Raw genomic sequence first — 25259 nt, forward strand, 5'->3', positions numbered from 1 at the left:
ATAACTCCCTTATACTTTGGAAAATAAATAAATATATATATATGTATATATATATATACCCTACCATCTAACCCTACACTCACTAAAAAACAGCCTGAAAGGATGGGACATCACCACTTAACACCCTGTAACTCTTCTGATGTCAAATCTAGCACACCCAAATACCTCTCTGCAGCTGACACCACAACCTCTATTTTCTGTGACTTACTTTCTATCCCTGCAGTGCAGTTGATAACCATTGCTATAAATGCCAAAAATCCAATCTTACTGAAACATATATCACTTGTTGGTTTATCCCTCTGCACTGGTACAGATCTACTACTCACACTACTCACACCATCCCTCCCCCTTGACCCATCTTCCTCTACTTTCTCCATTGCCTCAGCATACAGTGGCTTGCAAAAGTATTCATCCCCCTTGGCATTTTTCCTATTTTGTTGCCTTACAACCTGGAATTCAAATTGATTTTTTTTGGGGGGGGGTTTGTATCATTTGATTTACACAACATGCCTACCACTTTGAAAATGCAAAATATTTTTTCTTGTGAAACAAACAACAAATAAGACAAAAAAACTGAACTTGCATAACTATTCACACCCACTCTGTCTCTCTTTTTCCCTCCATTCCTCCTCCGTATTCCAAGTATAAGTCTCCTTATGATAATACAGCACTTCTCCTGACCCTTGTAAAGGGACGCCATTTAACCGGCTGTCACAATCTCCATACAATCAGCACGAACCCCTCGGGATGTAGCGCTCAACAGTGCATCCCACGTGTAAAGCCTTAGTGTCCGACCATAAACGCTTCATATTTTTATAGGCCTACACTACAGTAAGAATTAAGCATTTTCTCTCCCAAAATGTTTGACCATACTTTTTCAAATATAATTTCAAATAAATGGCAAACATTTGGTATTGCTAAATATGCTCCTGCATAAAAATCATCCTGATTTATTAAAATGTTGATATTTACCCCAAATGTGTTCAGTACACTCACAAACAAAACTGGAACACTCACTGTTCATTGAGATGTTTATTAGTTGATTGTAAACATTAAGAAAATACACTTTGTTGCATCACCCCTCTCTGAACAACCATTTCAGATATATTTAATTGAGAAAATATAGTTCAATTGGTTGTATTACTATAACACAGTGGTACCTTAAGGGACAAAGGATGTGCAAACCTACAGGGACCATGATACAACCATACACATACACACACTTACGAAAATATACACAAACTGTATATAGACATACACATGCATAGCTTTATGCATGGACACTGGATAATAAAAACACATACGTCAGAGAAAATACACTCTGGTATATATATATGTTTATATGTGTAAACACTTCCTTTTAAGTGTGTGTTAAAAGGTATGTGTATCATGATGGCCACTAGACTATTTTGCCACAGAAACACTTCTCCTATTAGCTCTAACAGAGCCAAGTAAAAAGTAAAAAGAAGCTATGACACAAAGAGAGAAATGGCTCTGATGGAGAGGGTGACTTAGAGAAGTCAGTAAGAGTGAGAGTTGCAAAGTAAAAAAAAACTGGATATGTGTATTGTGCTTAATGCAAAACTGGTGGAGACTAAGATGCCCTTTGTGTCGTGTAGACTGATTCTCCGGGGTACTATAATAAGGGGTTAAATTACAGTAGGGGGCATAGTGGAGAGCCATCCTAAGGATTGGACACACCATACTGTGGTAACTGACAGATTTCAGACCAAAATGATCAAGGCAAAGCAATCAATCAATTTAGGTGACAAGTCACTTAGTTAAACCCAGACTACAGTAAAAAAGAATACTGACCAATCGAATCTTATCAATCCCTTATTATTTCATAGGAATAAATAACTAGCTTCCCTTTCAGAGAGCCATAGCCATACAGGAAGTTAGTCAAGGCTTAGTTTGTAGTAGCGGCGTGTTCCAGCTTGTTGTTACGTTGTACAGCCTTGTTATTACAGTACCGTTACGTTCCATCTACAGCAGAAGCAGCAGAGTAGGAGTTGTCTGGTTGAGAAGAATTTAGAGCATGTCATAGTTTAGCCATGCCTAGAGAGGAGGTTACTGTAGATAAAGTGTCGGGAAGAAAGCAAGGTAACAAGTAATGGCGAATGCAAGGTAACAAGTAATGGCGAAAGCAAGGTAACAAGTAATGGCAAAAGCAAGGTAACAAGTAGTGCTCAGTCAGAGAATCAAAGCCATTGATATTAAGGTAAATGAGGCTCATGTAGCAGCATTGCCATTGCAATAAATAGTGAGTATTAAACTAGCCTCAAAGCCTAGAATGTCTTGTTGTCAGAGGTCTGGTTCACCGGACACAGATTAAGCCTAGTCCATGTAGATTCTCCATTGAGCATGCTTTTTAGTCCAGAACTTGACTTAATCTGTGTCTAGGGAAACCGGACCAGAATGTTTCGTTATCAGTGTATTAGCTCATTTGGCTTTTCTTTGAACTGTCTTAGTAACATTCTGTGAGGCCATGCCTGGTGGTGAGGAATAAGAGTGAGTGATAAAGACACATGAATAGACAAAGTAAGAAGACAGTATAGAGTACACTAGTCCCAGGGTTACAAGGCCCTCCGTACACACCGTAGTTTGGTCCCTCAGTACAAGGGAGCACATTTAGAGCACAATGCAGTATGTTGTTGGGTAACACTTCACTTGAATCCTCCGTCATAAGAGCTACATAACATTATCATAATCATGACATAACAGATGTAATAAACAGCCATGACAGCAGGTTTTAATCTCACCTCTTATGTCATGATTGTAATAGTGTGATGGAGGGTTGTATTAGTATGTTCACTCAGAAACTAAGTAGCTGACTACAGTCCTTTGTTAACCCTAGGAAGCTTCACAGTACCATCCCTCAGTATAAAGGAGCAGACTACTGGATCATGAGTGGACTGTTATATTCAGTCCTCCTAGCTCTCGTTGATCTGAGGGAATTCCTTGTATATCTCCTGCACTATTAGCTTATCCATCTGTTTGGCTGTGGCCCCGCCCTTTTCCGCTCCCAAGTCGTCCTCTCTTAGAATCCTTTGCAGCGCGCCCTGCAGGTCGGAGAGGCGGTGCCGGTGCTCCAGGTAGTCTGTGGAGCGCATGATGGAGTGCATGAGAGAGAGGTATTCCATTCTCAACTGGAAGGAGGAGAAAAAAGAAAGAAAGATCGGAAGGCGAAAGAGAGAGTAAACGTGAGGTCATTAACACAGTCATTATACAGTGGACATTCACTTTCCTGTTCAGGATGATGATGTCATGGCGAGCGTGCCTGCTGGCTGGCCAATGGGAAGATGCGTGGTGTGTGTGTGTGTCAGTGTCACCTTGTCCCCAGGTGAGAGGTCAGAGATGCATCGAACAGCGATATCTATCATCACCATCATGTCCGTGTGGTAGAAGATGTCAGCGGAGTCTCGGCTGGCGAAGACATCCTGCAGGAACTTAAGAACTGAGTGTGGGGCAGGGGGAGCATGTTTAAAGACACACACAGGGTCATCTGAAGAGGAGAGAAAGACCAAGTAAGAGAGAGATAAAAGGAAAAAGGAAAAACAGAAAACAAATGGCAAAGGACAGAGTGGGTTGGGGAAAAGAATGAATGAACTGAACTGTATTGAATTTAATTGCATTGTTTAAAATCCATGTTAACAGGTGTGTGTCACCTCCTCGGTTTAGTAGCAGCACTATTTTCTCAGAAAAGAGCTTCACGTTTTTCTTGATCAAAGTCTGCATTATCACGTTGCTGCTGGGCACTGAGAGAGAAAGAACATATACACCTTAAAATAACATACACTTTACACTACCACAAATACCATGCCTCGAAGATCAAACACACACACAGTTAAAGTAATTCCAAATCTTTCAAAAGAGGACTTGGGTCTCCTTTATCACAAAACATAAAGCAGTCCATTCCCCATTCTGACAGTACATTAAAGGGGCACTTTACAATTTCTTAACCTCACATTGATTAAATACAGAATTAACTGGTATGGTGCTGCAGATCATGATGAATATGAGGTTGGAAAGTAGTGAAGTAGCCCTTTAAAGTGGTAATCTGCAGCTAAAACAAGTGTTTACCCGCCAATGTTTTGGTAAAAAGCTGAGGGATGGGGTTGGAGAAATGTAACCACTCAAATTTATAGACAGATCTATGGATGCAAGGAATGACCATCCATGATATAACAATGATAATTTTAACCATATTTTGAGGCTATACAGTGTTTGTTTACTATTACTTTGTTTACAAACACTGGAGTAAAACAATCTTATACTTTGGGTTCTGATGGGGTGCGACAGTTGAACTAAGCTCGAGGCATTTATAAGTTATATTCTTCAAGAATCAAGTCCAAAATGGATGTAGCAACTGCAGATTGCTAAAAGAAAAGGTGTTTGCTGTCTAAAGCCTTTGTCATCTCACCTGTGAGGTGCAGGTTGAAGGCCAGGATGAGGTTGACACAGAGGTCAGGGAGCTGTTCTGTGGGGTCAGAGGGAAGACCCTCCTCTACTACATCTAGAAGGAACTGAACAAAGCTAGCGTTTAAGTGCTCTGTGGAGGGAGGGATGGAGAGAGACAGAGAAAGAAAGAAAGAAAGAGAGAGAGTGAGAGAAAGAAAAAATAAGAAAAAATGTCTTAATTCTATCAATCAGTGTATACATTTTGGACTTTTGTTTCTATAGATGTATACATTTGGCATCTAAAGCAATATCGTGGTGATATGTAAGGGGGTTAGGGGATACTGCACATACCATAGTGGTGATAGGGCACATGCTCCCCCATAGAGAAGATCATAGTCAGGACCAAGGCTGTGTAGCACATCTTCTGATGCTCTGGGAAGGGGGGGGGGCACACAGACACAAACACATTAATGAAAGAGATATAGAGGGGCACAGATATGCTACATAATAGAGACTAAATCAGAAATACTTGAGGAAGGACACAGAGGTCCCAAAGAGAAAGAAGAAGAGAAAGAAAGAGATGCCAGAGGAATAGATAGATACAGTAGAGAGAGAGAGAGAGAGAGAGAGAGAGAGAGGACAAGGAAGAGCGAGAGACGGGCAGATGGAGAGTGAGAGAGAGATTGAGAGAGAAAGACAGAGGAAGAAAGAGAGAGAGAAAGAAAGGGAGAGAGAGAGGAGGCCTCCTCACCCTGTGTGTCTGTCTGCAGGTCTCTGGCCAGCTCCATGGGCAGGATGGAGTTGAGGAGGGTTGAGATAAGGGCAGAGTCCAAGCTACACATCGCCCCAAACACCTTGAGCAACAGCAAGCGTAGAGACACTCGGTGCTCCTGCACAGTGACACAGGAAGTAACACACAGTTACACATTGCTTACAACATGCCAGTGAGACATCACTCATCTATGATAATAAAGTACATTCATAGCACCAACAACACATTTAACAATAGTGCGGTCCTCTTGGGTGGGCAACAGCATAACAGTAGCAACGGTGTGGGAGTAAGTGACACGTAGAATCTCTTACCATCTGATAATAGGACACTAGTGACAACACTGGCTCAGCGTGGTTGACCCTGCACATCCTCTTACACACCTCTGGATCAGCATCCGTCTGGGGACACAAACACACACTCTCTTCCTTAGATTCAACAGTTACAAAAGGTCTCAGTGGTATTCTCACATTAAACCCCAAAAGGTAATCAATAAAAGTATTTGGCTTCGTCCCAAGCGGAACCCTATTCCCTATATAGTGCACTATATAGGAAGTAGGGCGCCATTTTGGGCACATCCATTATCCAGGTGTCAGTCCTGAGTCAAGTGTCCCCGAGTTCACGCGTCTCACCAGTATCTTCAGCAGCTCCTCCAGGTAACATGCGATGAGGGAGTGGTCTTCGTAAAGGGCCCAGCTGCGCTGCTGAGAGTCATCAACGTGACGGGCAAGGTCGCCTAAGATGACCTCCAGGCGCTGTTCATCGTGACACACTTGTCCCTGTGGCAATGCAGAACTCTGATCCTACAGGGAGAGGTCAGGGGTATTATGGGGTATGTTATGTGCACATGGAATCTGTTTGACCTGACAAAGATCCACATCAGACCGAAACATTGTCACAATTATAGTTGGTATAAAGAGCATTGTAGTTTGCAGGCTTTCCGGTTTCTTTGTGTAGTTTCTCGTCAGGTGCGGATGTATAATGTGCGCATATGACAACGTCACTTTCTAGAGCAGGGATCATCAACTAGATTCAGCCGCGGGCCGATGTTTTCTTGAGTGGATGGTCAGGGGGCCGGTACATAATTACAATTAATTTGTAGACTGCAAATTGACCACAAGAAGCCCAAACAGATATAATATTTGATTAAAACATAATCATTTGATACAACAGTAGCTAAGATGGGGAGACGTCTGTCCATAATAAAGCGCTGCTCTGCCTTCTTAACAACACTATCAACAAGGCAGGTCCTACAGGCCCTAGTTTTGTCGCACCTGGACTACTGTTCAGTCATGTGGTCAGGTGCCACAAAGAGGGACCTGGGGAAATTAAAATTGGCTCAGAACAGGGCAGCATGGCTGGTCCTTAAATGTACAAGGAGAGCTAACATTAATAATATGCATGTAAATCTCTCATGGCTCAAAGTGGAGGAGAGATTGACTTCATCACTACTTGTTTTTGTAAGAAGTGTTGACATGCTGAATGCACCGAGCTGTCTGTTTGAACTACTGGCACACAGCTCGGACACCCATGCCTACCTCACAAGACATGCCACCAGAGGTTTCTTCACAATCCCCAAGTCAAGAACAGACTATGGGAGGCGCACAGTACTACATAGAGCTATGGCTACATGGAACTCTAGTCCACATCAGGTAACTGATGCAAGCAGTAGAATCAGATAGAAAAAACCTGATAAAAATACACCTTATGGAACAGTGGGGACTGTGAAGAGACACACACACAGGCACAGACACACATACACATCTGTGGTCCTCTGTAGCTCAATTGGTAGAGCATGGCGCTTGTAACGCCAGGGTAGTGGGTTCGATCCGAGGGACCACCCATACCTAAAAATGTATGCACACATGACTGTAAGTCGCTTTGGATAAAAGCGTCTGCTAAATGGCATATTATACACATGATAAGACACGCACTATACACACATTGATTTTGTATTGTAGATATGTGATAGTAGAGTAGTGGCATGAGGGCACACACTTAAAGTGTTATGAAATGTAATGTCATGTAATATTTTTAATTGTATATAACTGCCTTAATGTTGCTGGACCCCAGGAAGAGTAGCTGCTGCCTTGGCAAGTTAGTTGACATCCTACAACTACACGGTTACGTGACTGACCTTGCTCTCTACCAATGAGAGGAGGACCTTCTCTAAGGCAGAGGAGGCTTGAGGTAGGGTGGTCTGCAGGTGACCCACGACCACACCCACCGCCACGCGAGACAGCTCGTAACTCAGGCCCGTGTTCCTCCTCACTAGCTCGATAAGCTCCGCCCCTGTTGTCCCAGGGACAAGCTCTGAGTGAGTGGGGCTGCCGGGGGAGCTTTCAGCAACAGAGGGCGGAGCAAGAGGCCAGTCGGTTTCTGTTTGGTCCACAGTGCTGGACTGTGGTGGCAGAGTGGGCTGAGTTTGAGATTGGGGGGCATGGCCCTTCTTTGAGGGAACTGATTGGGGAGAGGAGGCAGAGGAGGGCAGGTCGTCTGCAGGAGGGGGTGGGGGCTTCACACGGCTTGGCACTGGGGGCGGAGTGCTGGCAACGCTTGTCAGGCTGACATCAGAGGACACCACCGAGTGGGAGGAGACAGAGTCCAGGGAGGCGGAGTTGACCGAGGGGGACAGGCCAGACCCTGCAGGAGTGGCAGGGCCAGGAGGAGGAATGGAAGACTCTGCTGAGAAAGAGAGAACAAGGAAGCTTGGGAGAGGATAGAGTCAGTGTAGAAGTAAAGTTTCATGTAAATGGAATGAGTAGTATGTGTGTGTGTGTGTGTGTGTGTGTGCGCGCTCGTGCGTGCGTGTGGAGAGAAGATGAGTAGCTGTGCATCTCCATGGTGATGGTGAGACAGTCACCTGGGCGTCGGCTGGCTCTTTGTTTCTCAGGAGGGGGCGGGGTTATGGGTGCTGCACGGCGGGACTGAGGAGGCACCTGCAAGAGATAACAGAGATAACAGAGATAACAGAGATAACAGAGTAAATATCAGGATATTTATGTGCATGCACTTGTCTCAGGTTCCTCAAAAAATGGACAATGAAGTATTTTTCTTCAGGTGTGTACGAATTCTAGTCTCCAATACCTGGTAAAGCCCTTGAACATTGTCGGTACTCTCTGACAGGGTGCGGCTGATCCCATTGGGTGGTTGAGGGGTGTGGCTGAGGGACAGTTCGCTGGTAGATGAGGGCAGGCCCTGCTTGTGACTGGATGGAGTTGGACTTCGCCTTGACAGGGTCTCCTTCCTGTGATGGATCAACTTCCTGTTCCAGACAGACACACAGAGAGAGAGAGAGACAGTGGCTATGTCTAAAACGGCATTTAATACTACTAAAATAGTGCACCAGGCTATATAATGAATAGTGGGCTATTTCAGATGCAGCCTATGAAGATAACTGATCAGAGAGAAACAATGCAGAAGATCCACCAATCAGGAACCTGCAGCATGAGGATTTTACATAACAGTGACCATTCAATATCAGACAACATGAGACTAATTTGCATGCATGGTTGTGTTTGGTATAACAATGGGAGCAGGGCCGTACACAGACCTTTCAGGAGGCAGGTGCTCTAAATGCCTCTGTAACCAAAACATTTTTGTTTAACGTAGGCCGATTTATTTCTGCAACACACTTCTCATCACAAACTGTAAGCAAGCTAGTTACAGTGCCTCCTAAAGACAGGATTGTAAATGTAAATGATTAACATCGAGAGAAAAAAGGGTGGGCTCACATACGGAAAAAACACATGAACTTCACGTGTACACATGTGAAGTGTTCCAAAAACGCACGTTTTCATTTGATCTTATGTGAAGTTAATGTGATAACATGTGACAAATTGTAAAGCAACGTGATAACAACATGTGAAATTTCATGTGAAATCATGTGATTTTCCACATGTAAAATCATCAACTGATCATGACGTTGATGATTGATGTAAATCTGCTAGTTAGCTAGCTCGATTTATTTTACTCTATCATACTATCCAGGTCTGTGCCCAAACAGTTTGAGCTCCTACTTCTAAAAATCCACCTTTCCAGAAATAAGTCTCTCACTGTTGCCGCTTGCTACAGACCCCCCTCAGCCCCCAGCTGTGCCCTGGACACCATATGTGAATTGATTGCCCACCATCTATCCTCAGAGTTCGTACTGCTTGGTGACCTAAACTGGGATATGCTTAACACCCTGGCCATCCTACAATCCAAACTAGATGCCCTCAATCTCACACAAATTATCAAGGAACCTACCAGGTACAACCCTAAATCCGTAAACATGGGCACCCTCATAGATATCATCCTGACTAACTTACCCTCTAAAAACACCTCCGCTGTCTTCAACCAGGATCTCAGCGATCACTGCCTTATTGCCTGCGTCCGTAACGGGTCCGCGGTCAAAAGACCACCCCTCATCACTGTCAAACGCTCCCTAAAACACTTTAGCAAGCAGGCCTTCCTAATTGACCTGGCCCAGGTATCCTGGATGGATATCGATCTCATTCCGTCAGTAGAGGATGCCTGGTTGTTCTTTAAAAGTGCTTTCCTCTCAATCTTAAATAAGCATGCCCCATTCAAAAAATTCAGAACTAAGAACAGATGTAGCCCCTGGTTCTCCTCAGACTTGACTGCCCTTGACCAGCACAAAAACATCCTGTGGCGTACTGCATTAGCATCGAATAGCCCCCGCGATATGCAACTTGTCAGGGAAGTTAGGAACCAATATACACAAGCAGTTAGGAAAGCAAAGGCTAGCCTTTTCATACAAAAATTTGCATCCTATAGCACTAACTAAGTTTTAGGACACTGTAAAGTCCATGGAGAATAAGAGCACCTCCTCCCAGCTGCCCACTGCACTGAGGCTAGGAAACACTATCACCACCGATAAATCTACAATAATCAAGAATTTCAACAAGCATTTTGCACAGCTGGCCATGCTACCACTACCCCGGCCACCAGCTCTGCACCCTCCGCTGCAACTTGCCCATGTCCCCCCCGCTTCTCCTTCACACAAATTCAGACAGCTGATTGAAAGAGCTGCAAAATCTGGAACCCTACAAATCATCTGGGCTAGACAATCTGGACCCTTTCTTTCTAAAATTAGCAGCCGAAATTGTCGCAACCCCTATTACTAGCCTGTTCAACCTCTCTTTCGTAACGTCTGAGATCCCCAAAGATTGGAAAGCTGCCGCGGTCATCCCCCTCTTCAAAGTGGGTGACACTCTAGGTCCAAACTGTTACAGACCTATATCCATCCTTCCCTGCCTTTCGAAAGTTTTTGAAAGCCAAGTTAACAAACAGATCACCGACCATTTCGAATCCCACCGTACCTTCTCCGCTATGCAATCCGGTTTCCGAGCTGGTCATGGGTGCACCTCAGCCACGCTCAAGGTCCTAAATTATAATATAACCGCAATCGATAATAGACAGTACTGTGCAGCCGTCTTCATCGACCTGGCCAAGGCTTTCGACTCTGTCAACCACCGCATTAAATAGCCTTGGTTTCTCAAATTACTGCCTCGCCTGGTTCACCAACTACTTCTCAAATAGAGTTCAATGTGTCAAATCGGAGGGCCTGTTGTCTGGACCTATGGCAGTCTCTATGGGGGTGCCACAGGGTTCAATTCTCAGGCCGACTCTTTTCTCTGTGTATATCAATGATATCGCTCTTGCTGCTGGTGACTCTCAGATCCACCTCTATGCAGACGACACCATTTTGTATACATCTGGCCCTTCATTGGACACTGTGTTAACAAACCTCCAAACGAGCTTCAATGCCATACAACACTCCTTCCGTAGCCTCCAACTGCTCTTAAACACTAGTAAAACTAAATGCATGCTCTTCAATCGAACGCTGCTGGAATCACCCGCCCACCCGACAAGAATCACTACTCTCGACGGGTCTGACCTAGAGTATGTGGACAACTACAAATATCTAGGTGTCTGGTTAGACTGTAAACTATCCTTCCAGACTCACATTAAGCATCTCCAATCCAAAGTTAGATCTAGAATCGGCTTCCTATTTCGCAACAAAGCCTCTTTCACTCATGCTGCCAAACATGCCCTCGTTAAATGGACTATCCTACCGATCCTTGACTTCGGCGATGTCATTTACAAAATAGCCTCCAACACCCTACTCAGCAAATTGGATGTAGTCTATCACAGTGCCATCTGTTTTGTCACCAAAGCCCCATATACTACCCACCACTGTGACCTGTACGCTCTTGTTGGCTGGTCCTCAATACATATTCGTCGCCAAACCCACTGGCTCCAGGTCATCTATAAATCACTGCTAGGCAAATCCCCGCCTTATCTTAGCTCATTGGTCACCAAAGCAACACCCACCCGTAGTATGCACTCCAGCAGGTATATCTCACTGGTCATCCCCAAAGCCAACACCTCCTTTGGCCGCCATTCCTTCCAGTTCTCTGCTGCCAATGACTGGAACGAACTGCAAAAATCTCTGAAGCTGGAGACTCTTATCTCCCTCACTAACTTTAAGCATCAGTTGTCAGAGCACCTTACTGATCACTGCACCTGTACACAGCCCATCTGAAATTAGCCCACCCAACTACCTCATCCCCATATTGTTATTTATTTTGCTCATTTGCACCGCAGTATCTCTATTTGCATATCATCTCTTGCACATCTATCATTCCAGTGTTAATACTAAATTGTAATTATTTTGCACTATGGCCTATTTATTGCCTTACCTCCATAACTTGCTACATTTGCACACACTGTATATATATAAAAAAAAAATTCTGTTGTATTTTTCATTTTATGTTTTCTTTACCCCATATGTAACTCTGTTGTTTTTTATCGCACTGCTTTGCTTTATCTTGGCCAGGTCGCAGTTGTAAATGAGAACTTGTTCTCAACTGGCTTACCTGGTTAAATAAAGGTGAAATAAATTAATTAATTTAAAATTACTGATTGTGATTTACCTCTGGGTAGTTCCACCTCAAAAAGAACAAGAAAGAGATTTCGGCACCCACCATCTCAGATTGTTCTGACATAATTTCTGTAGTTAGAAACAGATAAGATTAGAATTCCTGCAACATTATTTTGGTGAAATATATTTTGATCTCTGAGAAATTAAGCTAACTGATTGCACCCAAATTGGCCCTTTCATTTATAGGATTAATATAATATTTAATAAATATAGTACCTAATATCCGATTTGGACAAAACGTCTTCCTAACAATGAGTAAGACATGAGGAATTCAAAAAAATTGCCAAAAGCCACCCACGGACCCACCACACCCTACCCCAACGGCAAGTGGCACAGTGCTAGCTGTGCCACTAGAGATCCTGGTTCGAATCCAGGCTCTGTCGTAGCCGGCCGCGACCGGGAGACCCATGGGGCGGCGCACAATTGGCCCAGCGTCGTCCAGGGTAGGGGAGGGAATGGCCGGCAGGGATTACATTTACATTTTAGTCATTTAGCAGACGCTCTTATCCAGAGTGACTTACAGTTAGTGAGTGCATACATTTTCATACTGGATGTAGCTCAGTTGGTAGAGCAAGGCGTTTGCAACGCCAGGGTTGTGGGTTCGATTACCACGGGGGGCCAGTATGAAAAAATATAAATAATGTATGCACTCACTAACTGTAAGTCGCTCTGGATAAGAGCGTTTGCTAAATGACTAAAAATAAAATGTAAAAACGTTTTAAAAATAATAAAATAAAGTATACAGTATACAGTGAGGGAAAAAAGTATTTGATCCCCTGCTGATTTTGTACGTTTGCCCACTGACAAATAAATTATCAGTCTATAATTTTAATGGTAGGTTTATTTGAACAGTGAGAGACAGAATAACAACATCAAAATCCAGAAAAACGCATGTCAAAAATGTTATAAATTGATTTGCATTTTAATGAGGGAAATAAGTATTTGACCCCCTCTCAATCAGAAAGATTTCTGGCTCCCAGGTGTCTTTTATACAGGTAACGAGCTGAGATTAGGAGCACACTCTTAAAGGGAGTGCTCCTAATCTCAGTTTGTTACCTGTATAAAAGATACCTGTCCACAGAAGCAATCAATCAATCAGATTCCAAACTCTCCACCATGGCCAAGACCAAAGAGCTTTCCAAGGATGTCAGGGACAAGATTGTAGACCTATACAAGGCTGGAATGGGCTACAAGACCATCGCCAAGCAGCTTGGTGAGAAGGTGACAACAGTTGGTGCGATTATTCGCAATAACAGTCAATCTCCCTCGGCCTGGGGCTCCATGCAAGATCTCACCTCGTGGAGTTGAAATGATCATGAGAACGGTGAGGAATCAGCCCAGAACTACACGGAAGGATCTTGTCAATGATCTCAAGGCAGCTGGGACCATAGTCACCAAGAAAACAATTGGTAACACTCTACGCCGTGAAGGACTGAAATCCTGCTGCGCCCGCAAGGTCCCCCTGCTCAAGAAAGCACATATACAGGCCCGTCTGAAGTTTGCCAATGAACATCTGAATGATTCAGAGGAGAACTGGGTGAAAGTATTGTGGTCAGATGAGACCAAAATCGAGCTCTTTGGCATCAACTCAACTCACCGTGTTTGGAGGAGGAGGAATGTTGCCTATGACCCCAAGAACACCATCCCCACTGTCAAACATGGAGGTGGAAACATTATGCTTTGGGGGTGTTTTTCTGCTAAGGGGACAGGACAATTTCACCGCATCAAAGGGACGATGGACGGCGCCATGTATCATCAAATCTTGGGTGAGAACCTCCTTCCCTCAGCCAGGGCATTGAAAATGGGTCGTGGATGGGTATTCCAGCATGACAATTACCCAAAACACATGGCCAGGGCAACAAAGGAGTGGCTCAAGAAGAAGCACATTAAGGTCCTGGAGTGGCCTAGCCAGTCTCCAGACCTTAATCCCATAGAAAATCTGTGGAGGGAGCTGAAGGTTCGAGTTGCCAAACGTCAGGCTCGAAACCTTAATGACTTGGAGAAGATCTGCAAAGAGGAGTGGGACAAAATCCCTCCTGAGATGTGTGCAAACCTGGTGGCCAACTACAAGAAACGTCTGACCTCTGTGATTGCCAACAAGGGCTTTGCCACCAAGTACTAAGTCGTGTTTTGCAGAGGGGTCAAATACTTATTTCCCTCATTAAAATGCAAATCAATTGATAACATTTTTGACATGCGTTTTTCTGGATTTTTTTGTTGTTATTCTGTCTCTCACTGTTCAAATAAACCTACCATTAAAATTATAGACTGATCATGTCTTTGTCAGTGGGCAAACGTACAAAATCAGCAGGGGATCAAATACTTTTTTCCCTCACTGTAGGTTCTCTAGTATAAAGCTGTGGCATGGTGTATTGTTTATTCATACTACACTGAACAAAAATATAAATGCAACATGTAAAGTGTTTCATGAGCTGAAATACAAGATCCCTGAAATTTTCCATACGCAGAAAAAAGCTTATTTCTCTCAAATGTTTTGCACAAATGTGTTTACATCCCTCTTAGTGAGCCATTCTTCTTTGCCAAAATAATCCATCAACCAGACAGGTGTGGCATATCAAGAAGCTGATTAAACAGCATGATCATTACACAAGTGCACTTTGTGCTGGGGACAATAAAAGGCCACTCTAAAATGTGCAGTTTTGTCACACAACACAATACCGAAGATGTCTCAAGTTTTGAGGGAGCGTGAAATTGGCATGCTGACTGCACGAATGTCCACCAGAGCTGTTGCCAGAGAATTTTATGTTCATTTCTCTACCATAAGCCGGCTCCAACATTGTTTTAGAGAATTTGGCAGTACGTCCAACCGGCCGTCGTGTGGGCGAGCGGTTTGGACAAACTGAATTGCTTTCATGGAGGACTGGCTTGACTTGTGAGGATGACCACACAATTTATTTTCTACATGAGCAAAAACTATTGGTTTTCTACCCAATGTTGCAAAGAAAATGTTGTGATCCACTTGATAAACACAAGAGACCAGTCAAATTTTTTAAATGGTGTGAAAGTAGCAGGAACAGCGGCATCTAGTGTGCAAAACCGTGTACTTTCACACTAATTTATGGGGGGAAATGCAAGCGACTTCATTGGCTGAACAAGGGGGAAAAGATAATCAAATTCACTGAGATTACAAAGTATGAATAAACAAAACTCCAAGCAGCACACTACTTGTCAAACATAGAGAACTGATACTGTATACTGGCCATTGGGTTAGGTTTGGTGTGGGGGTCCGTGGATGGCTTCATTGTTATGAAGAGGTTTGGTCCAAATCGGATGTTGGGTACTATATTTATTGAATATTAAATGAATCCTATCAATTGAAATGTCCAATTTGGGTGCAATCAATTAGCTTAGTTCAAATTGTCTTTCAACAAAATAATGTTGCAGGAATGCTTATCTTAACGGTTTCAAACTACAGAAACCATTTCAGAACAATCAGCCCGTATCAGCCAACCAAAACAAATATTGATGATGTAGGCTAAATCAAATGTTATCAACTGTTAATAAAATGTGCTGCTGTGACAGTACTGTTGATATTTAAAACAGGTAGCTAGCTACACATACACACTCGGCCGGTGACCGCATCTTTCAAGCCATGCATTTTTGGATACCGGGCGTGCGCATTCTCGTACAGGGCAGACTGGGAAAAATGCACAACAGGGCACGCACAAGCTCCATACAGGGCAGTTTAACAGGCGCAACCAACGGACGGGTGGGGGGCAAACTAGATGATGACTTGCGGGCAGTGGGTTCCGAACAACAATGATCAAATTATTATACAAAAATAAAACATTTTGGGGGAAATTTTACTACCACCCAAAAGGGCACTTTGGAGACTGGAAGGGCAAAGGGGCATGTGCTCTGAATGTGAAAATGTGTGTGTGTGTGTGTATGCATGTTAATGTTGCACTCACTGTAGCACGTCTCGCTGCTCCAGGTTGTATTTGCCCCCGTTCTTCATTGCCACGTTATGGATCTCTTCAATGGCCCTGTCGATAGACTGTAACACTTCATCCTGTTCCGGAGCCTGGGGAACAGAGGAAAGGAGGGCAGAGGGCAGAGAGAGAGAGAGAGAGAGAGAGAGAGAGAGGGCAGAGAGAGAGAGAGAGGGCAGAGAGAGAGAGAGGGCAGAGAGAGAGAGGGCAGAGAGAGAGAGAGAGGGAGAGCAGAGAGAGAGAGAGAGCAAGAGAGAGAGAGAGAGAAATATTCATCATCAGCATTAGTTATTATGAAACTGGAAACAAAAACAAACAAAACATTTGGCTGGAGGGCAAAATGGGACTCCGGGCGGAAAAATCTAGGACATCACAGTTATCTAACCAAAATCAAACCCTCTGAACAAGAACATACAGTACCAGTCAAAAGTTTGGACACCTACTCATTCAAGGGTTTTTCTTTATTTTTTACTATTTTCTACATTGTAGAATAATAGTGAAGACATCAACACTATGAAATAATACATATGGAATCATGTAGTAACCAAAAAAGTGTTAAATTAAATCAAAATATATTTTAGATTTTAGATTCTTCAAAGTAGCCACCCTTTGCCTTGATGACAGCTTTGCACACTCTTGGCATTCTCTAAACCAGCTCCATGAGGTGGTCAACTGGAATGCATTTCAATTAACAGGTGTGCCTTCTTAAAAGTTAATTTGTGGAATTTCTTTCCTTCTTAATGCGTTTGAGCCAATCAGTTGTGTTGTGACAAGGTAGGGGTGGTATACAGAAGATAGCCCTATTTGGTAAAAGACCAAGTCCATATTATGGCAAGAACAGTTCAAATGAGCAAAGAGAAACAACAGTCCATCATTATAATAATAATAAATAATATGCCATTTAGCAGACGCTTTTATCCAAAGCAACTTACAGTTATGCGTGCATACATTTTTGTGTATGGGTGGTCCCGGGGATCGAACCCACTACCTTGGCGTTACAAGCGCTGTGCTCTACCAGCTGAGCTACAGAGGACCACACATTACTTTAAGACAAGAAGGTCAGTCAATATGGAACATTTCAAGAACTTTGAAAGTTTCTTCAAGTGCAGTCGCCAAAACCATCAAGCACTATGATGAAACTGGCTCTCATGAGGACCGCCACAGGAATGGAAGACCCAGAATTACCTCTGCTGCAGAGGATAAGTTCATTAGAGTTACCAGCCTCAGAAATTGCAGCCCAAATATATGCTTCACAGACTTCAAGTAACAGACACATCTCAACATCAACTGTTCAGAGGAGACTGTGTGAATCAGGCCTTCATGGTCGAATTGCTGCAAAGAAACCACTACTAAAGGACACCAATAATAAGAAGAGACTTGCTTGGGCCAAGAAACACGAGCAATGGACATTAGACCGGTGGAAAGTTGTCCTTTGGTCTGGAGTCCAAATTGGAGATTTTCGGTTCCAACCGCCGTGGCTTTGTGTAATGCGGTGTGGGTGAACGGATGATCTCCGCATGTGTATTTCCCATCGTAAAGCATGGAGGAGGAGGTGATATGGTGTGGGGGTGCTTTGCTGGTGACACTGTCTGTGATTTATTTAGAATTCAAGGCACACTTAAGCAGCATGGTTACCAAAGCATTCTGCAGTGATACGCCATCCCATCTGGGTTTAGTGGGACTATCATTTGTTTTTCAACATGACAATGACCCAACACACCTCCAGGCTGTGTAAGGGCTATTTTACCAAGAAGGAGAGTGATGGAGTGCTGCATCAGATGACCTGGCCTCCACAATCCCCCGACCACCCAATTGAGATGGTTTGGGATGAGTCGGACCGCAGAGTGAAGGAAAAGCAGCCAACAAGTGCTCAGGATATGTGGGAACTCCTTCAAGACTTTTGGAAAAGCATTCCTCATGAAGCTGGTTGAGAGAATGCCAAGAGTGTGCAAAGCTGTCATCAAGGCAAAGGGTGGCTATTTGAATAATCTCTAACGCAGTCCAGATACAGACTCAGACATCCCCGCTGACCTGACCTACACGGCCCAGGCAGGGACACACTCGGACAGACACAGCAAATCCTGCTGCACAGCCTGGAATCCACACTGAATATCGCTCTGTTTCAGCATGGTTTCATTTGACTGATTAGTCAGATGAAATTTCAGCAAAACACACTCAGAAACAAGCAGTTCACACTGAGAACTCATTGACTCAATAAAAGTGCATTGGAGCATCCAGCTGTGTCGCTATCACATCATATGGGATGCTAGCCCTTGATCATGACTCTCAGTTCCATTACATTACACATAAGAGTAATTGGACTAAGGTGGAGGAAGGTGTCTTGTAAAGTTTTTTTTTTTAAAGAGCCCTGGCGCTAGGTTTGAACATTAACACACATCGCTTGCTGTACGGTTTTGGAAGCATAAGGACCTTCCCTTTCATATCGGCGAGATTTTTTTTCTCCAAAAACAGAAGGTTACATTGATACACACGGCCATATATCCATGTTACAGCGCCTGTTTACCGAAGACAGAGGGACCACCTGTGCTAATTAGCTATCAAGCATGCTCCGAATTCCTGTGTGTAATGGAAGAAGGCCGACAGAAACGTGTTGTCACTGAAAAATACTGTTGGCTGCAACTGTGATAAAGCTGGTACAGTAACTGTATATTTATGAAATTTGTGAAATTATTTTGATGTGATATGAAAGTAATAATAATATAATAATAATAATAAATAATATAATATAGTACAGGGCTTTATGTTTCTAGAACCATACTGCAATTGAGAATCGATTCACGTTTAGATGGAGTATTTGGCTAAGTAATGTAAAAAGGGTTGGTTATGTTTCCACTTGCCTCTAAAGAAATGTGTATTTAATGTTCAAGCATTCTTATTGGTTGGTTCAACTCTGATGACAATAAGGCGTGTTGTGATTGGCCCCGCTTGCAGCTAGGGGGCGATCGCGAACGTCAGGTCTTCCCAGTATGAAAATGTGATGCAAGGGGTAGGTCATGTTCTGAATACTGTTTTATATTTTACAATGTGTACAAGGTTGCTGTACGTTACTGATTTATACGTGTGTGGGTACAGTGGGGAAAAATAGTATTTAGTCAGCCACCAATTGTGCAAGTTCTCCCACTTAAAAAGATGAGAGAGGCCTGTAATTTTTATCAAAGGTACACGTCAACTATGACAGACAAATTGAGAAAAAAAATCCAGAAAATCACATTGTAGGATTTTTAATGAATTTATTTGCAAATTATATTGGAAAATAAGTATTTGGTCACCTACAAACAAGCAAGATTTTTGGCACTCACAGACCTGTAACTTCTTCTTTAAGAGGCTCCTCTGTCCTCCCCTCGTTACCTGTATTAATGGCACCTGTTTGAACTTGTTATCAGTATAAAAGACACCTGTCCACAACCTCAAACAGTCACACTCCAAACTCCACTATGGCCAAGACCAAAGAGCTGTCAAAGGACACCAGAAACAAAATTGTAGACCTGCACCAGGCTGGGAAGACTGAATCTGCAATAGGTAAGCAGCCTGGTTTGAAGAAATCAACTGTGGGAGCAATTATTAGGAAATGGAAGACATACAAGACCACTGATAATCTCCCTCGATCTGGGGCTCCACACAAGATCTCACCCCGTGGGGTCAAAATTATCACAAGAACGGTGAGCAAAAATCCCAGAACCACACGGGGGGACCTAGTGAATGACCTGCAGAGAGCTGGGACCAAAGTAACAAAGCCTACCATCAGTAACACACTACGCCGCCAGGGACTCAAATCCTGGAGTGCGAGACGTGTCCCCCTGCTTAAGCCAGTACATGTCCAGGCCCATCTGAAGTTTGCTAGAGTGCATTTGGATGATCCAGAAGAGGATTGGGAGAATGTCATATGGTCAGATGAAACCAAAATATAACTTTTTGGTAAAAACTCAACTCGTCGTGTTTGGAGGACAAAGAATGCTGAGTTGCATCCAAATAACACCATACCTACTGTGAAGCATGGGGGTGGAAACATCATGCTTTGGGGCTGTTTTTCTGCAAAGGGACCAGGACGACTGATCCGTGTAAAGGAAAGAATGAATGGGGCCATGTATCGTGAGATTTTGAGTGAAAACCTCCTTCCATCAGCAAGGGCATTGAAGATGAAACGTGGCTGGGTCTTTCAGCATGACAATGATCCCAAACACACCGCCCGGGCAACGAAGGAGTGGCTTCGTAAGAAGCATTTCAAGGTCCTGGAGTGGCCTAGCCAGTCTCCAGATCTCAACCCCATAGAAAATCTTTGGAGGGAGTTGAAAGTCCGTGTTGCCTTGCGACAGCCCCAAAACATCACTGCTCTAGAGGAGATCTGCATGGAGGAATGGGCCAAAATACCAGCAACAGTGTGTGAAAACCTTGTGAAGACTTACAGAAAACGTTTGACCTGTGTCATTGCCAACAACGGGTATATAAAAGTATTAAGAAACTTTTGTTATTGACCAAATACTTATTTTCCACCATAATTTGCAAATAAATATATTCATTAAAAATCCTACAATGTGATTTTCTGGATTTTTTTTTCTCATTTTGTCTGTCATAGTTGACGTGTACCTATGATGAAAATTACAGGCCTCTCTCATCTTTTTAAGTGGGAGAACTTGCACAATTGGTGGCTGACTAAATACTTTTCCCCCCCACTGTATATGGTACCTGTTAGGGATTGAGGCGCTTTCTGGGATGTGCTTTGGCATATGATTGCTGTAGATAAGTGTGTTAGCTAGCATACACCGACGTAATGGTCACATAAACCCACTGCTAACACAGTTGCCTTCATGCTACAGATTTTGCCATCAATATCGTTAAGCTCTGCACAAGTAACGTGCTGTTTCCCCATTTAACAACAGGTATTTACACATGCTATATTTTGTATTGTATTTTTGTCTTTTGTTCGCCCAGTATGAAAATGTGATGCAAGGGATTTTGCCATCGACAGCCATCAATATCGTTAAACTCTGCACAACTAACGTGCTGTTTCCCATTTAACAACATAAATAAATGATGCTCAACTGGGACCACTGGCTATTGTGATTTATTAGGAGAAAACACAACGCAAGGAGAGTATGATATACATCTGTTACAGTAACATTAAAAAATCCCCATTTAAAATCCGTCAATTTAAGGTAGAGATACCTGCGTCTCAATCCACTGCATCTGCCAACATCGGCCTTCCGCATCTGTTGTAGAACGTGGCCGAGCTACAGCGGTGTTTGCCAGACCATGAGACATCCCGAAAATTGGTCCACTCATAAAAAGGTCTGTAGCGTCCAAACAGTTTGGTCTACAATTCACTTTATTGAAAGATGAGACTCACGAACATGATGGTGTTCTCCGTTTTGCTCTACAAGTTTCACGGGACTCGTCTGAAGGTAACCCATACAAATTGAATGGAAGTATGGAGGAAGTTTTTTGTCAACAAAAATAGGTTAAATATGTGTCTATATACAGTGGGGGAAAAAAGTATTTAGTCAGCCACCAATTGTGCAAGTTCTCCCACTTAAAAAGATGAGAGAGGCCTGTAATTTTCATCATAGGTACACGTCAACTATGACAGACAAATTGAGAATTTTTTTTCCAGAAAATCACATTGTAGGATTTTCTATGAATTTATTTGCAAATTATGGTGGAAAATAAGTATTTGGTCACCTACAAACAAGCAAGATTTCTGGCTCTCACAGACCTGTAACTTCTTCTTTAAGAGGCTCCTCTGTCCTCCACTCGTTACCTGTATTAATGCACCTGTTTGAACTTGTTATCAGTATAAAAGACACCTGTCCACAACCTCAAACAGTCACACTCCAAACTCCACTATGGCCAAGACCAAAGAGCTGTCAAAGGACACCAGAAACAAAATTGTAGACCTGCACCAGGCTGGGGAGACTGAATCTGCAATAGGTAAGCAGCTTGGTTTGAAGAAATCAACTGTGGGAGCAATTATTAGGAAATGGAAGACATACAAGACCACTGATAATCTCCCTCGATCTTGGGCTCCACGCAAGATCTCACCCCGTGGGGTCAAAATGATCACAAGAACGGTGAGCAAAAATCCCAGAACCACACGGGGGGACCTAGTGAATGACCTGCAGAGAGCTGGGACCAAAGTAACAAAGCCTACCATCAGTAACACACTACGCCGCCAGGGACTCAAATCCTACAGTGCGAGACGTGTCCCCCTGCTTAAGCCAGTACATGTCCAGGCCCGTCTGAAGTTTGCTAGAGTGCATTTGGATGATCCAGAAGAGGATTGGGAGAATGTCATATGGTCAGATGAAACTAAAATATAACTTTTTGGTAAAAACTCAACTCGTCGTGTTTGGAGGACAAAGAATGCTGAGTTGCATCCAAAGAACACCATACCTACTGTGAAGCATGGGGGTGGAAACATCATGCTTTGGGGCTGTTTTTCTGCAAAGGGACCAGGACGACTGATCCGTGTAAAGGAAAGAATGAATGGGGCCATGTATCGTGAGATTTTGAGTGAAAACCTCCTTCCATCAGCAAGGGCATTGAAGATGAAACGTGGCTGGGTCTTTCAGCATGACAATGATCCCAAACACACCGCCCGGGCAACGAAGGAGTGGCTTCGTAAGAAGCATTTCAAGGTCCTGGAGTGGCCTAGCCAGTCTCCAGATCTCAACCCCATAGAAAATCTTTGGAGTGAGTTGAAAGTCCGTGTTGCCCAGCGACAGCCCCAAAACATCACTGCTCTAGAGGAGATCTGCATGGAGGAATGGGCCAAAATACCAGCAACAGTGTGTGAAAACCTTGTGAAGACTTACAGAAAACGTTTGACCTGTGTCATTGCCAACAAAGGGTATATAACAAAGTATTGAGAAACTTTTGTTATTGACAAAATACTTATTTTCCACCATAATTTGCAAATAAATTCATTAAAAATCCTACAATGTGATTTTCTGGATTTTTTTTTCTCATTTTGTCTGTCATAGTTGACGTGTACCTATGATGAAAATTACAGGCCTCTCTCATCTTTTTAAGTGGGAGAACTTGCACAATTGGTGGCTGACTAAATACTTTTTTTCCTCACTGTATATATATATATATATATATATATATATATATATATATATATATATATATATATATATATATATATATATATATATTCCTGAGCGATTTATGAACGTGTTATTCAATGCGTTTCTATTGGCTATAGTAGTAAAGGCCAAATGCAATATTTATTTATTTTAAATAAAATTATTTTTTAAGGAGCAATGGTAGGCTCCTTAAGAGTACATCTCCGGCTAAAGGATGCATGCATGAATCTGTGAAGCTGTCTTCTGTCACAAACTAAGCATAGCTCTAACTCAGGGGTTCGCAAACGTTTTCACTCGTGGCCCCCCACTTCCAGCATTTGGGAACATTTCGCGCCCCACCTGCGCGCGCACGTGCCCCGTTTTATGGGCACAAGCACTGTTCATGACACAAACTGTTCACACCTCTTGTTGGTGGAGAGAATTTTGCAGGTTTAAAGCTTATTCCTGCAAGTCTACACATTCTGTCATGGGGAGCAAAGAAAATGTTGAAGTTTTAAAGCTAAATCACTGGCAATTCTATACATTCTGCCACGTCTAATGTGTACTCTTGTGATATTGGTGACTACAAAATTACAACAATATATATGGGTTAAAAAACGTAAATAAAAAACCCTTAGCTGACATGGGCTAGTTGATCTGGACGTTTCTGACAAGTTATAAATAGCTCTCTAGGGTATGCAATGACTAACATGACAAGAGGGACTGATGATGCAAAACCCAATTTCGAAATTGCACCTTGCACATTCTATTATTACAACTTTCAAGAGTAAGCTTAAAGCCGGACTGAGTTCCTATAATTAAATAAAAGTAGTTTTTTGGTGAACCACTGTTCTAACTGACCTAGATTTGACCCAGTTAATTCCCTATCTCCATAGAAAGCATAAGACATTTGATTACAGTTGTATTTGTGTTATGTGATTAAAAGCAATTTATCATATGTACTGTACTTGCTATAATCTCATATCAGTCACGAGATCTGAAATGCGCGTGACACACATGACAGATGCGGCGCCACATTTTTCATGCATTTTTGGCTTATGACGCAACGACCACTGCGGCGCAAACACAGCTGGCATTGCGAACTTGCCAAGCCTCTCTGAGCCTCTCTCATTCTCTCTCATTAACCCATTTGAAACATTTTGGTTTATTCTGTAAACATACTTTTGTTTACATGTAAACGTTAGCATAGTGCATTGAATATGGAAAATACTGTTGAATGCAGCAAAAAGTATAGTATGAGAAACAACTGAGGCACAGGCAATGCAGTAGAGCAAAATGCTCTGTCTCATGTCTCCCATTCAGGGAGGACTGTCACATGAAAGTCACAAAAGTAACTGAAATCAGGTCTATTGGAATGCACGCACCAATTGGACCTAGCCTCCTCGTTCAATTCTCTGTGGTCCACTCTTTTATCATGCTAAAAAGCTAGCATGGAGGACCTGCTTGTCAAAATCCATGTTAAACCTACCTGAATCCTTTCGATGTAAGAAGCAGGAACGTAGCCGGTTTCGCCCGAACTGCAGCGCGAGCCGAGCCACCAGTGTTTGTTGCTGCGTTCCAGGATCAGAAAGCCCTCCCCGGCCCCGAAGTGGAGCGAGTTGGGCTCCGCGGATCGGAAAGCATACAGAGACCGATACATAGCTTCCTCTGTTTTAAATCCCTTGTAATTCCTAAAAACACCGATATTACTGTTTCAGCAAATACACAATTAGCTAGTTCAGTAAATAACTGATGTACCCAGTCTAAGGTAATTTTAAATAGATATTTACGACTTCGCGAATGATTCTCCTGCTTTCTATTTACATTGTAAAATCCAATTTGCGCCTTGAGCGTGTCTTGCTTGTCCAGTAAACATAGTAGGGGGCGCGCACTTACGCAGAACAACACACGAGCGGGCACGCACCTTTGGTATTCAGGCGAATTCATCAAGCTGTTGAAGGAGGCTTCTCCTTGTCCTATCGTTTTTTGTTGTTGTTTCGCAATATAAATCCAACGTATGCAAGCTTGCTTCACATGTGTATCAGATATAGGGCCATAATTATGACTGTCCATCCTATCATGTTCCATTGTTGGACATGATT

General features: G+C 43.0%; 1 protein-coding gene across 2 annotated transcripts; it reads right to left on the minus strand.

Annotated features, from left to right (window-relative positions):
• Positions 1 to 1013: 1013 nt before the first annotated feature.
• LOC311138191 (NCK-interacting protein with SH3 domain-like) lies at positions 1014 to 25011 on the minus strand. 2 transcript variants are annotated; one of them, XM_084172862.1, is made up of 13 exons: positions 24647 to 25011; positions 16052 to 16164; positions 8258 to 8435; positions 8034 to 8109; positions 7308 to 7852; positions 5803 to 5973; positions 5485 to 5571; positions 5153 to 5291; positions 4753 to 4833; positions 4424 to 4552; positions 3669 to 3758; positions 3333 to 3505; positions 1014 to 3149 (listed from the first exon to the last, which is right to left on the minus strand). In XM_084172862.1, the coding sequence occupies exons 1-13, from the start codon at positions 24815 to 24817 to the stop codon at positions 2934 to 2936; spliced, it is 2169 nt and encodes a 722-aa protein (XP_084028988.1). In that variant the 5' UTR covers positions 24818 to 25011; the 3' UTR covers positions 1014 to 2933. The 2 variants fall into 2 exon arrangements, with proteins under 2 accessions (XP_084028988.1, XP_084028987.1); XM_084172861.1 differs by having other exon boundaries at positions 7308 to 7855.
• Between the last annotated feature and the right edge of the window lie 248 nt (positions 25012 to 25259).

Source organism: Coregonus lavaretus (assembly GCF_964263955.1).
Source record: "Coregonus lavaretus genome assembly, chromosome: 12".
Classification (NCBI taxonomy): Eukaryota; Metazoa; Chordata; class Actinopteri; order Salmoniformes; family Salmonidae; genus Coregonus; species Coregonus lavaretus.

Coding starts and splice junctions, on each gene's coding strand:
- LOC311138191 (XM_084172861.1), bottom strand. CDS start 24,817: ATGTATCGGTCTCTGTATGCTTTCCGATCCGCGGAGCCCAACTCGCTC. Junction 16,165..24,646: donor CTTACATCGAAAGGATTCAG/GTAGGTTTAACA, acceptor TCTGTTCCCCAG/GCTCCGGAACAGGATGAAGT. Junction 8,436..16,051: donor GAGCAGCGAGACGTGCTACA/GTGAGTGCAACA, acceptor TGTCTGGAACAG/GAAGTTGATCCATCACAGGA.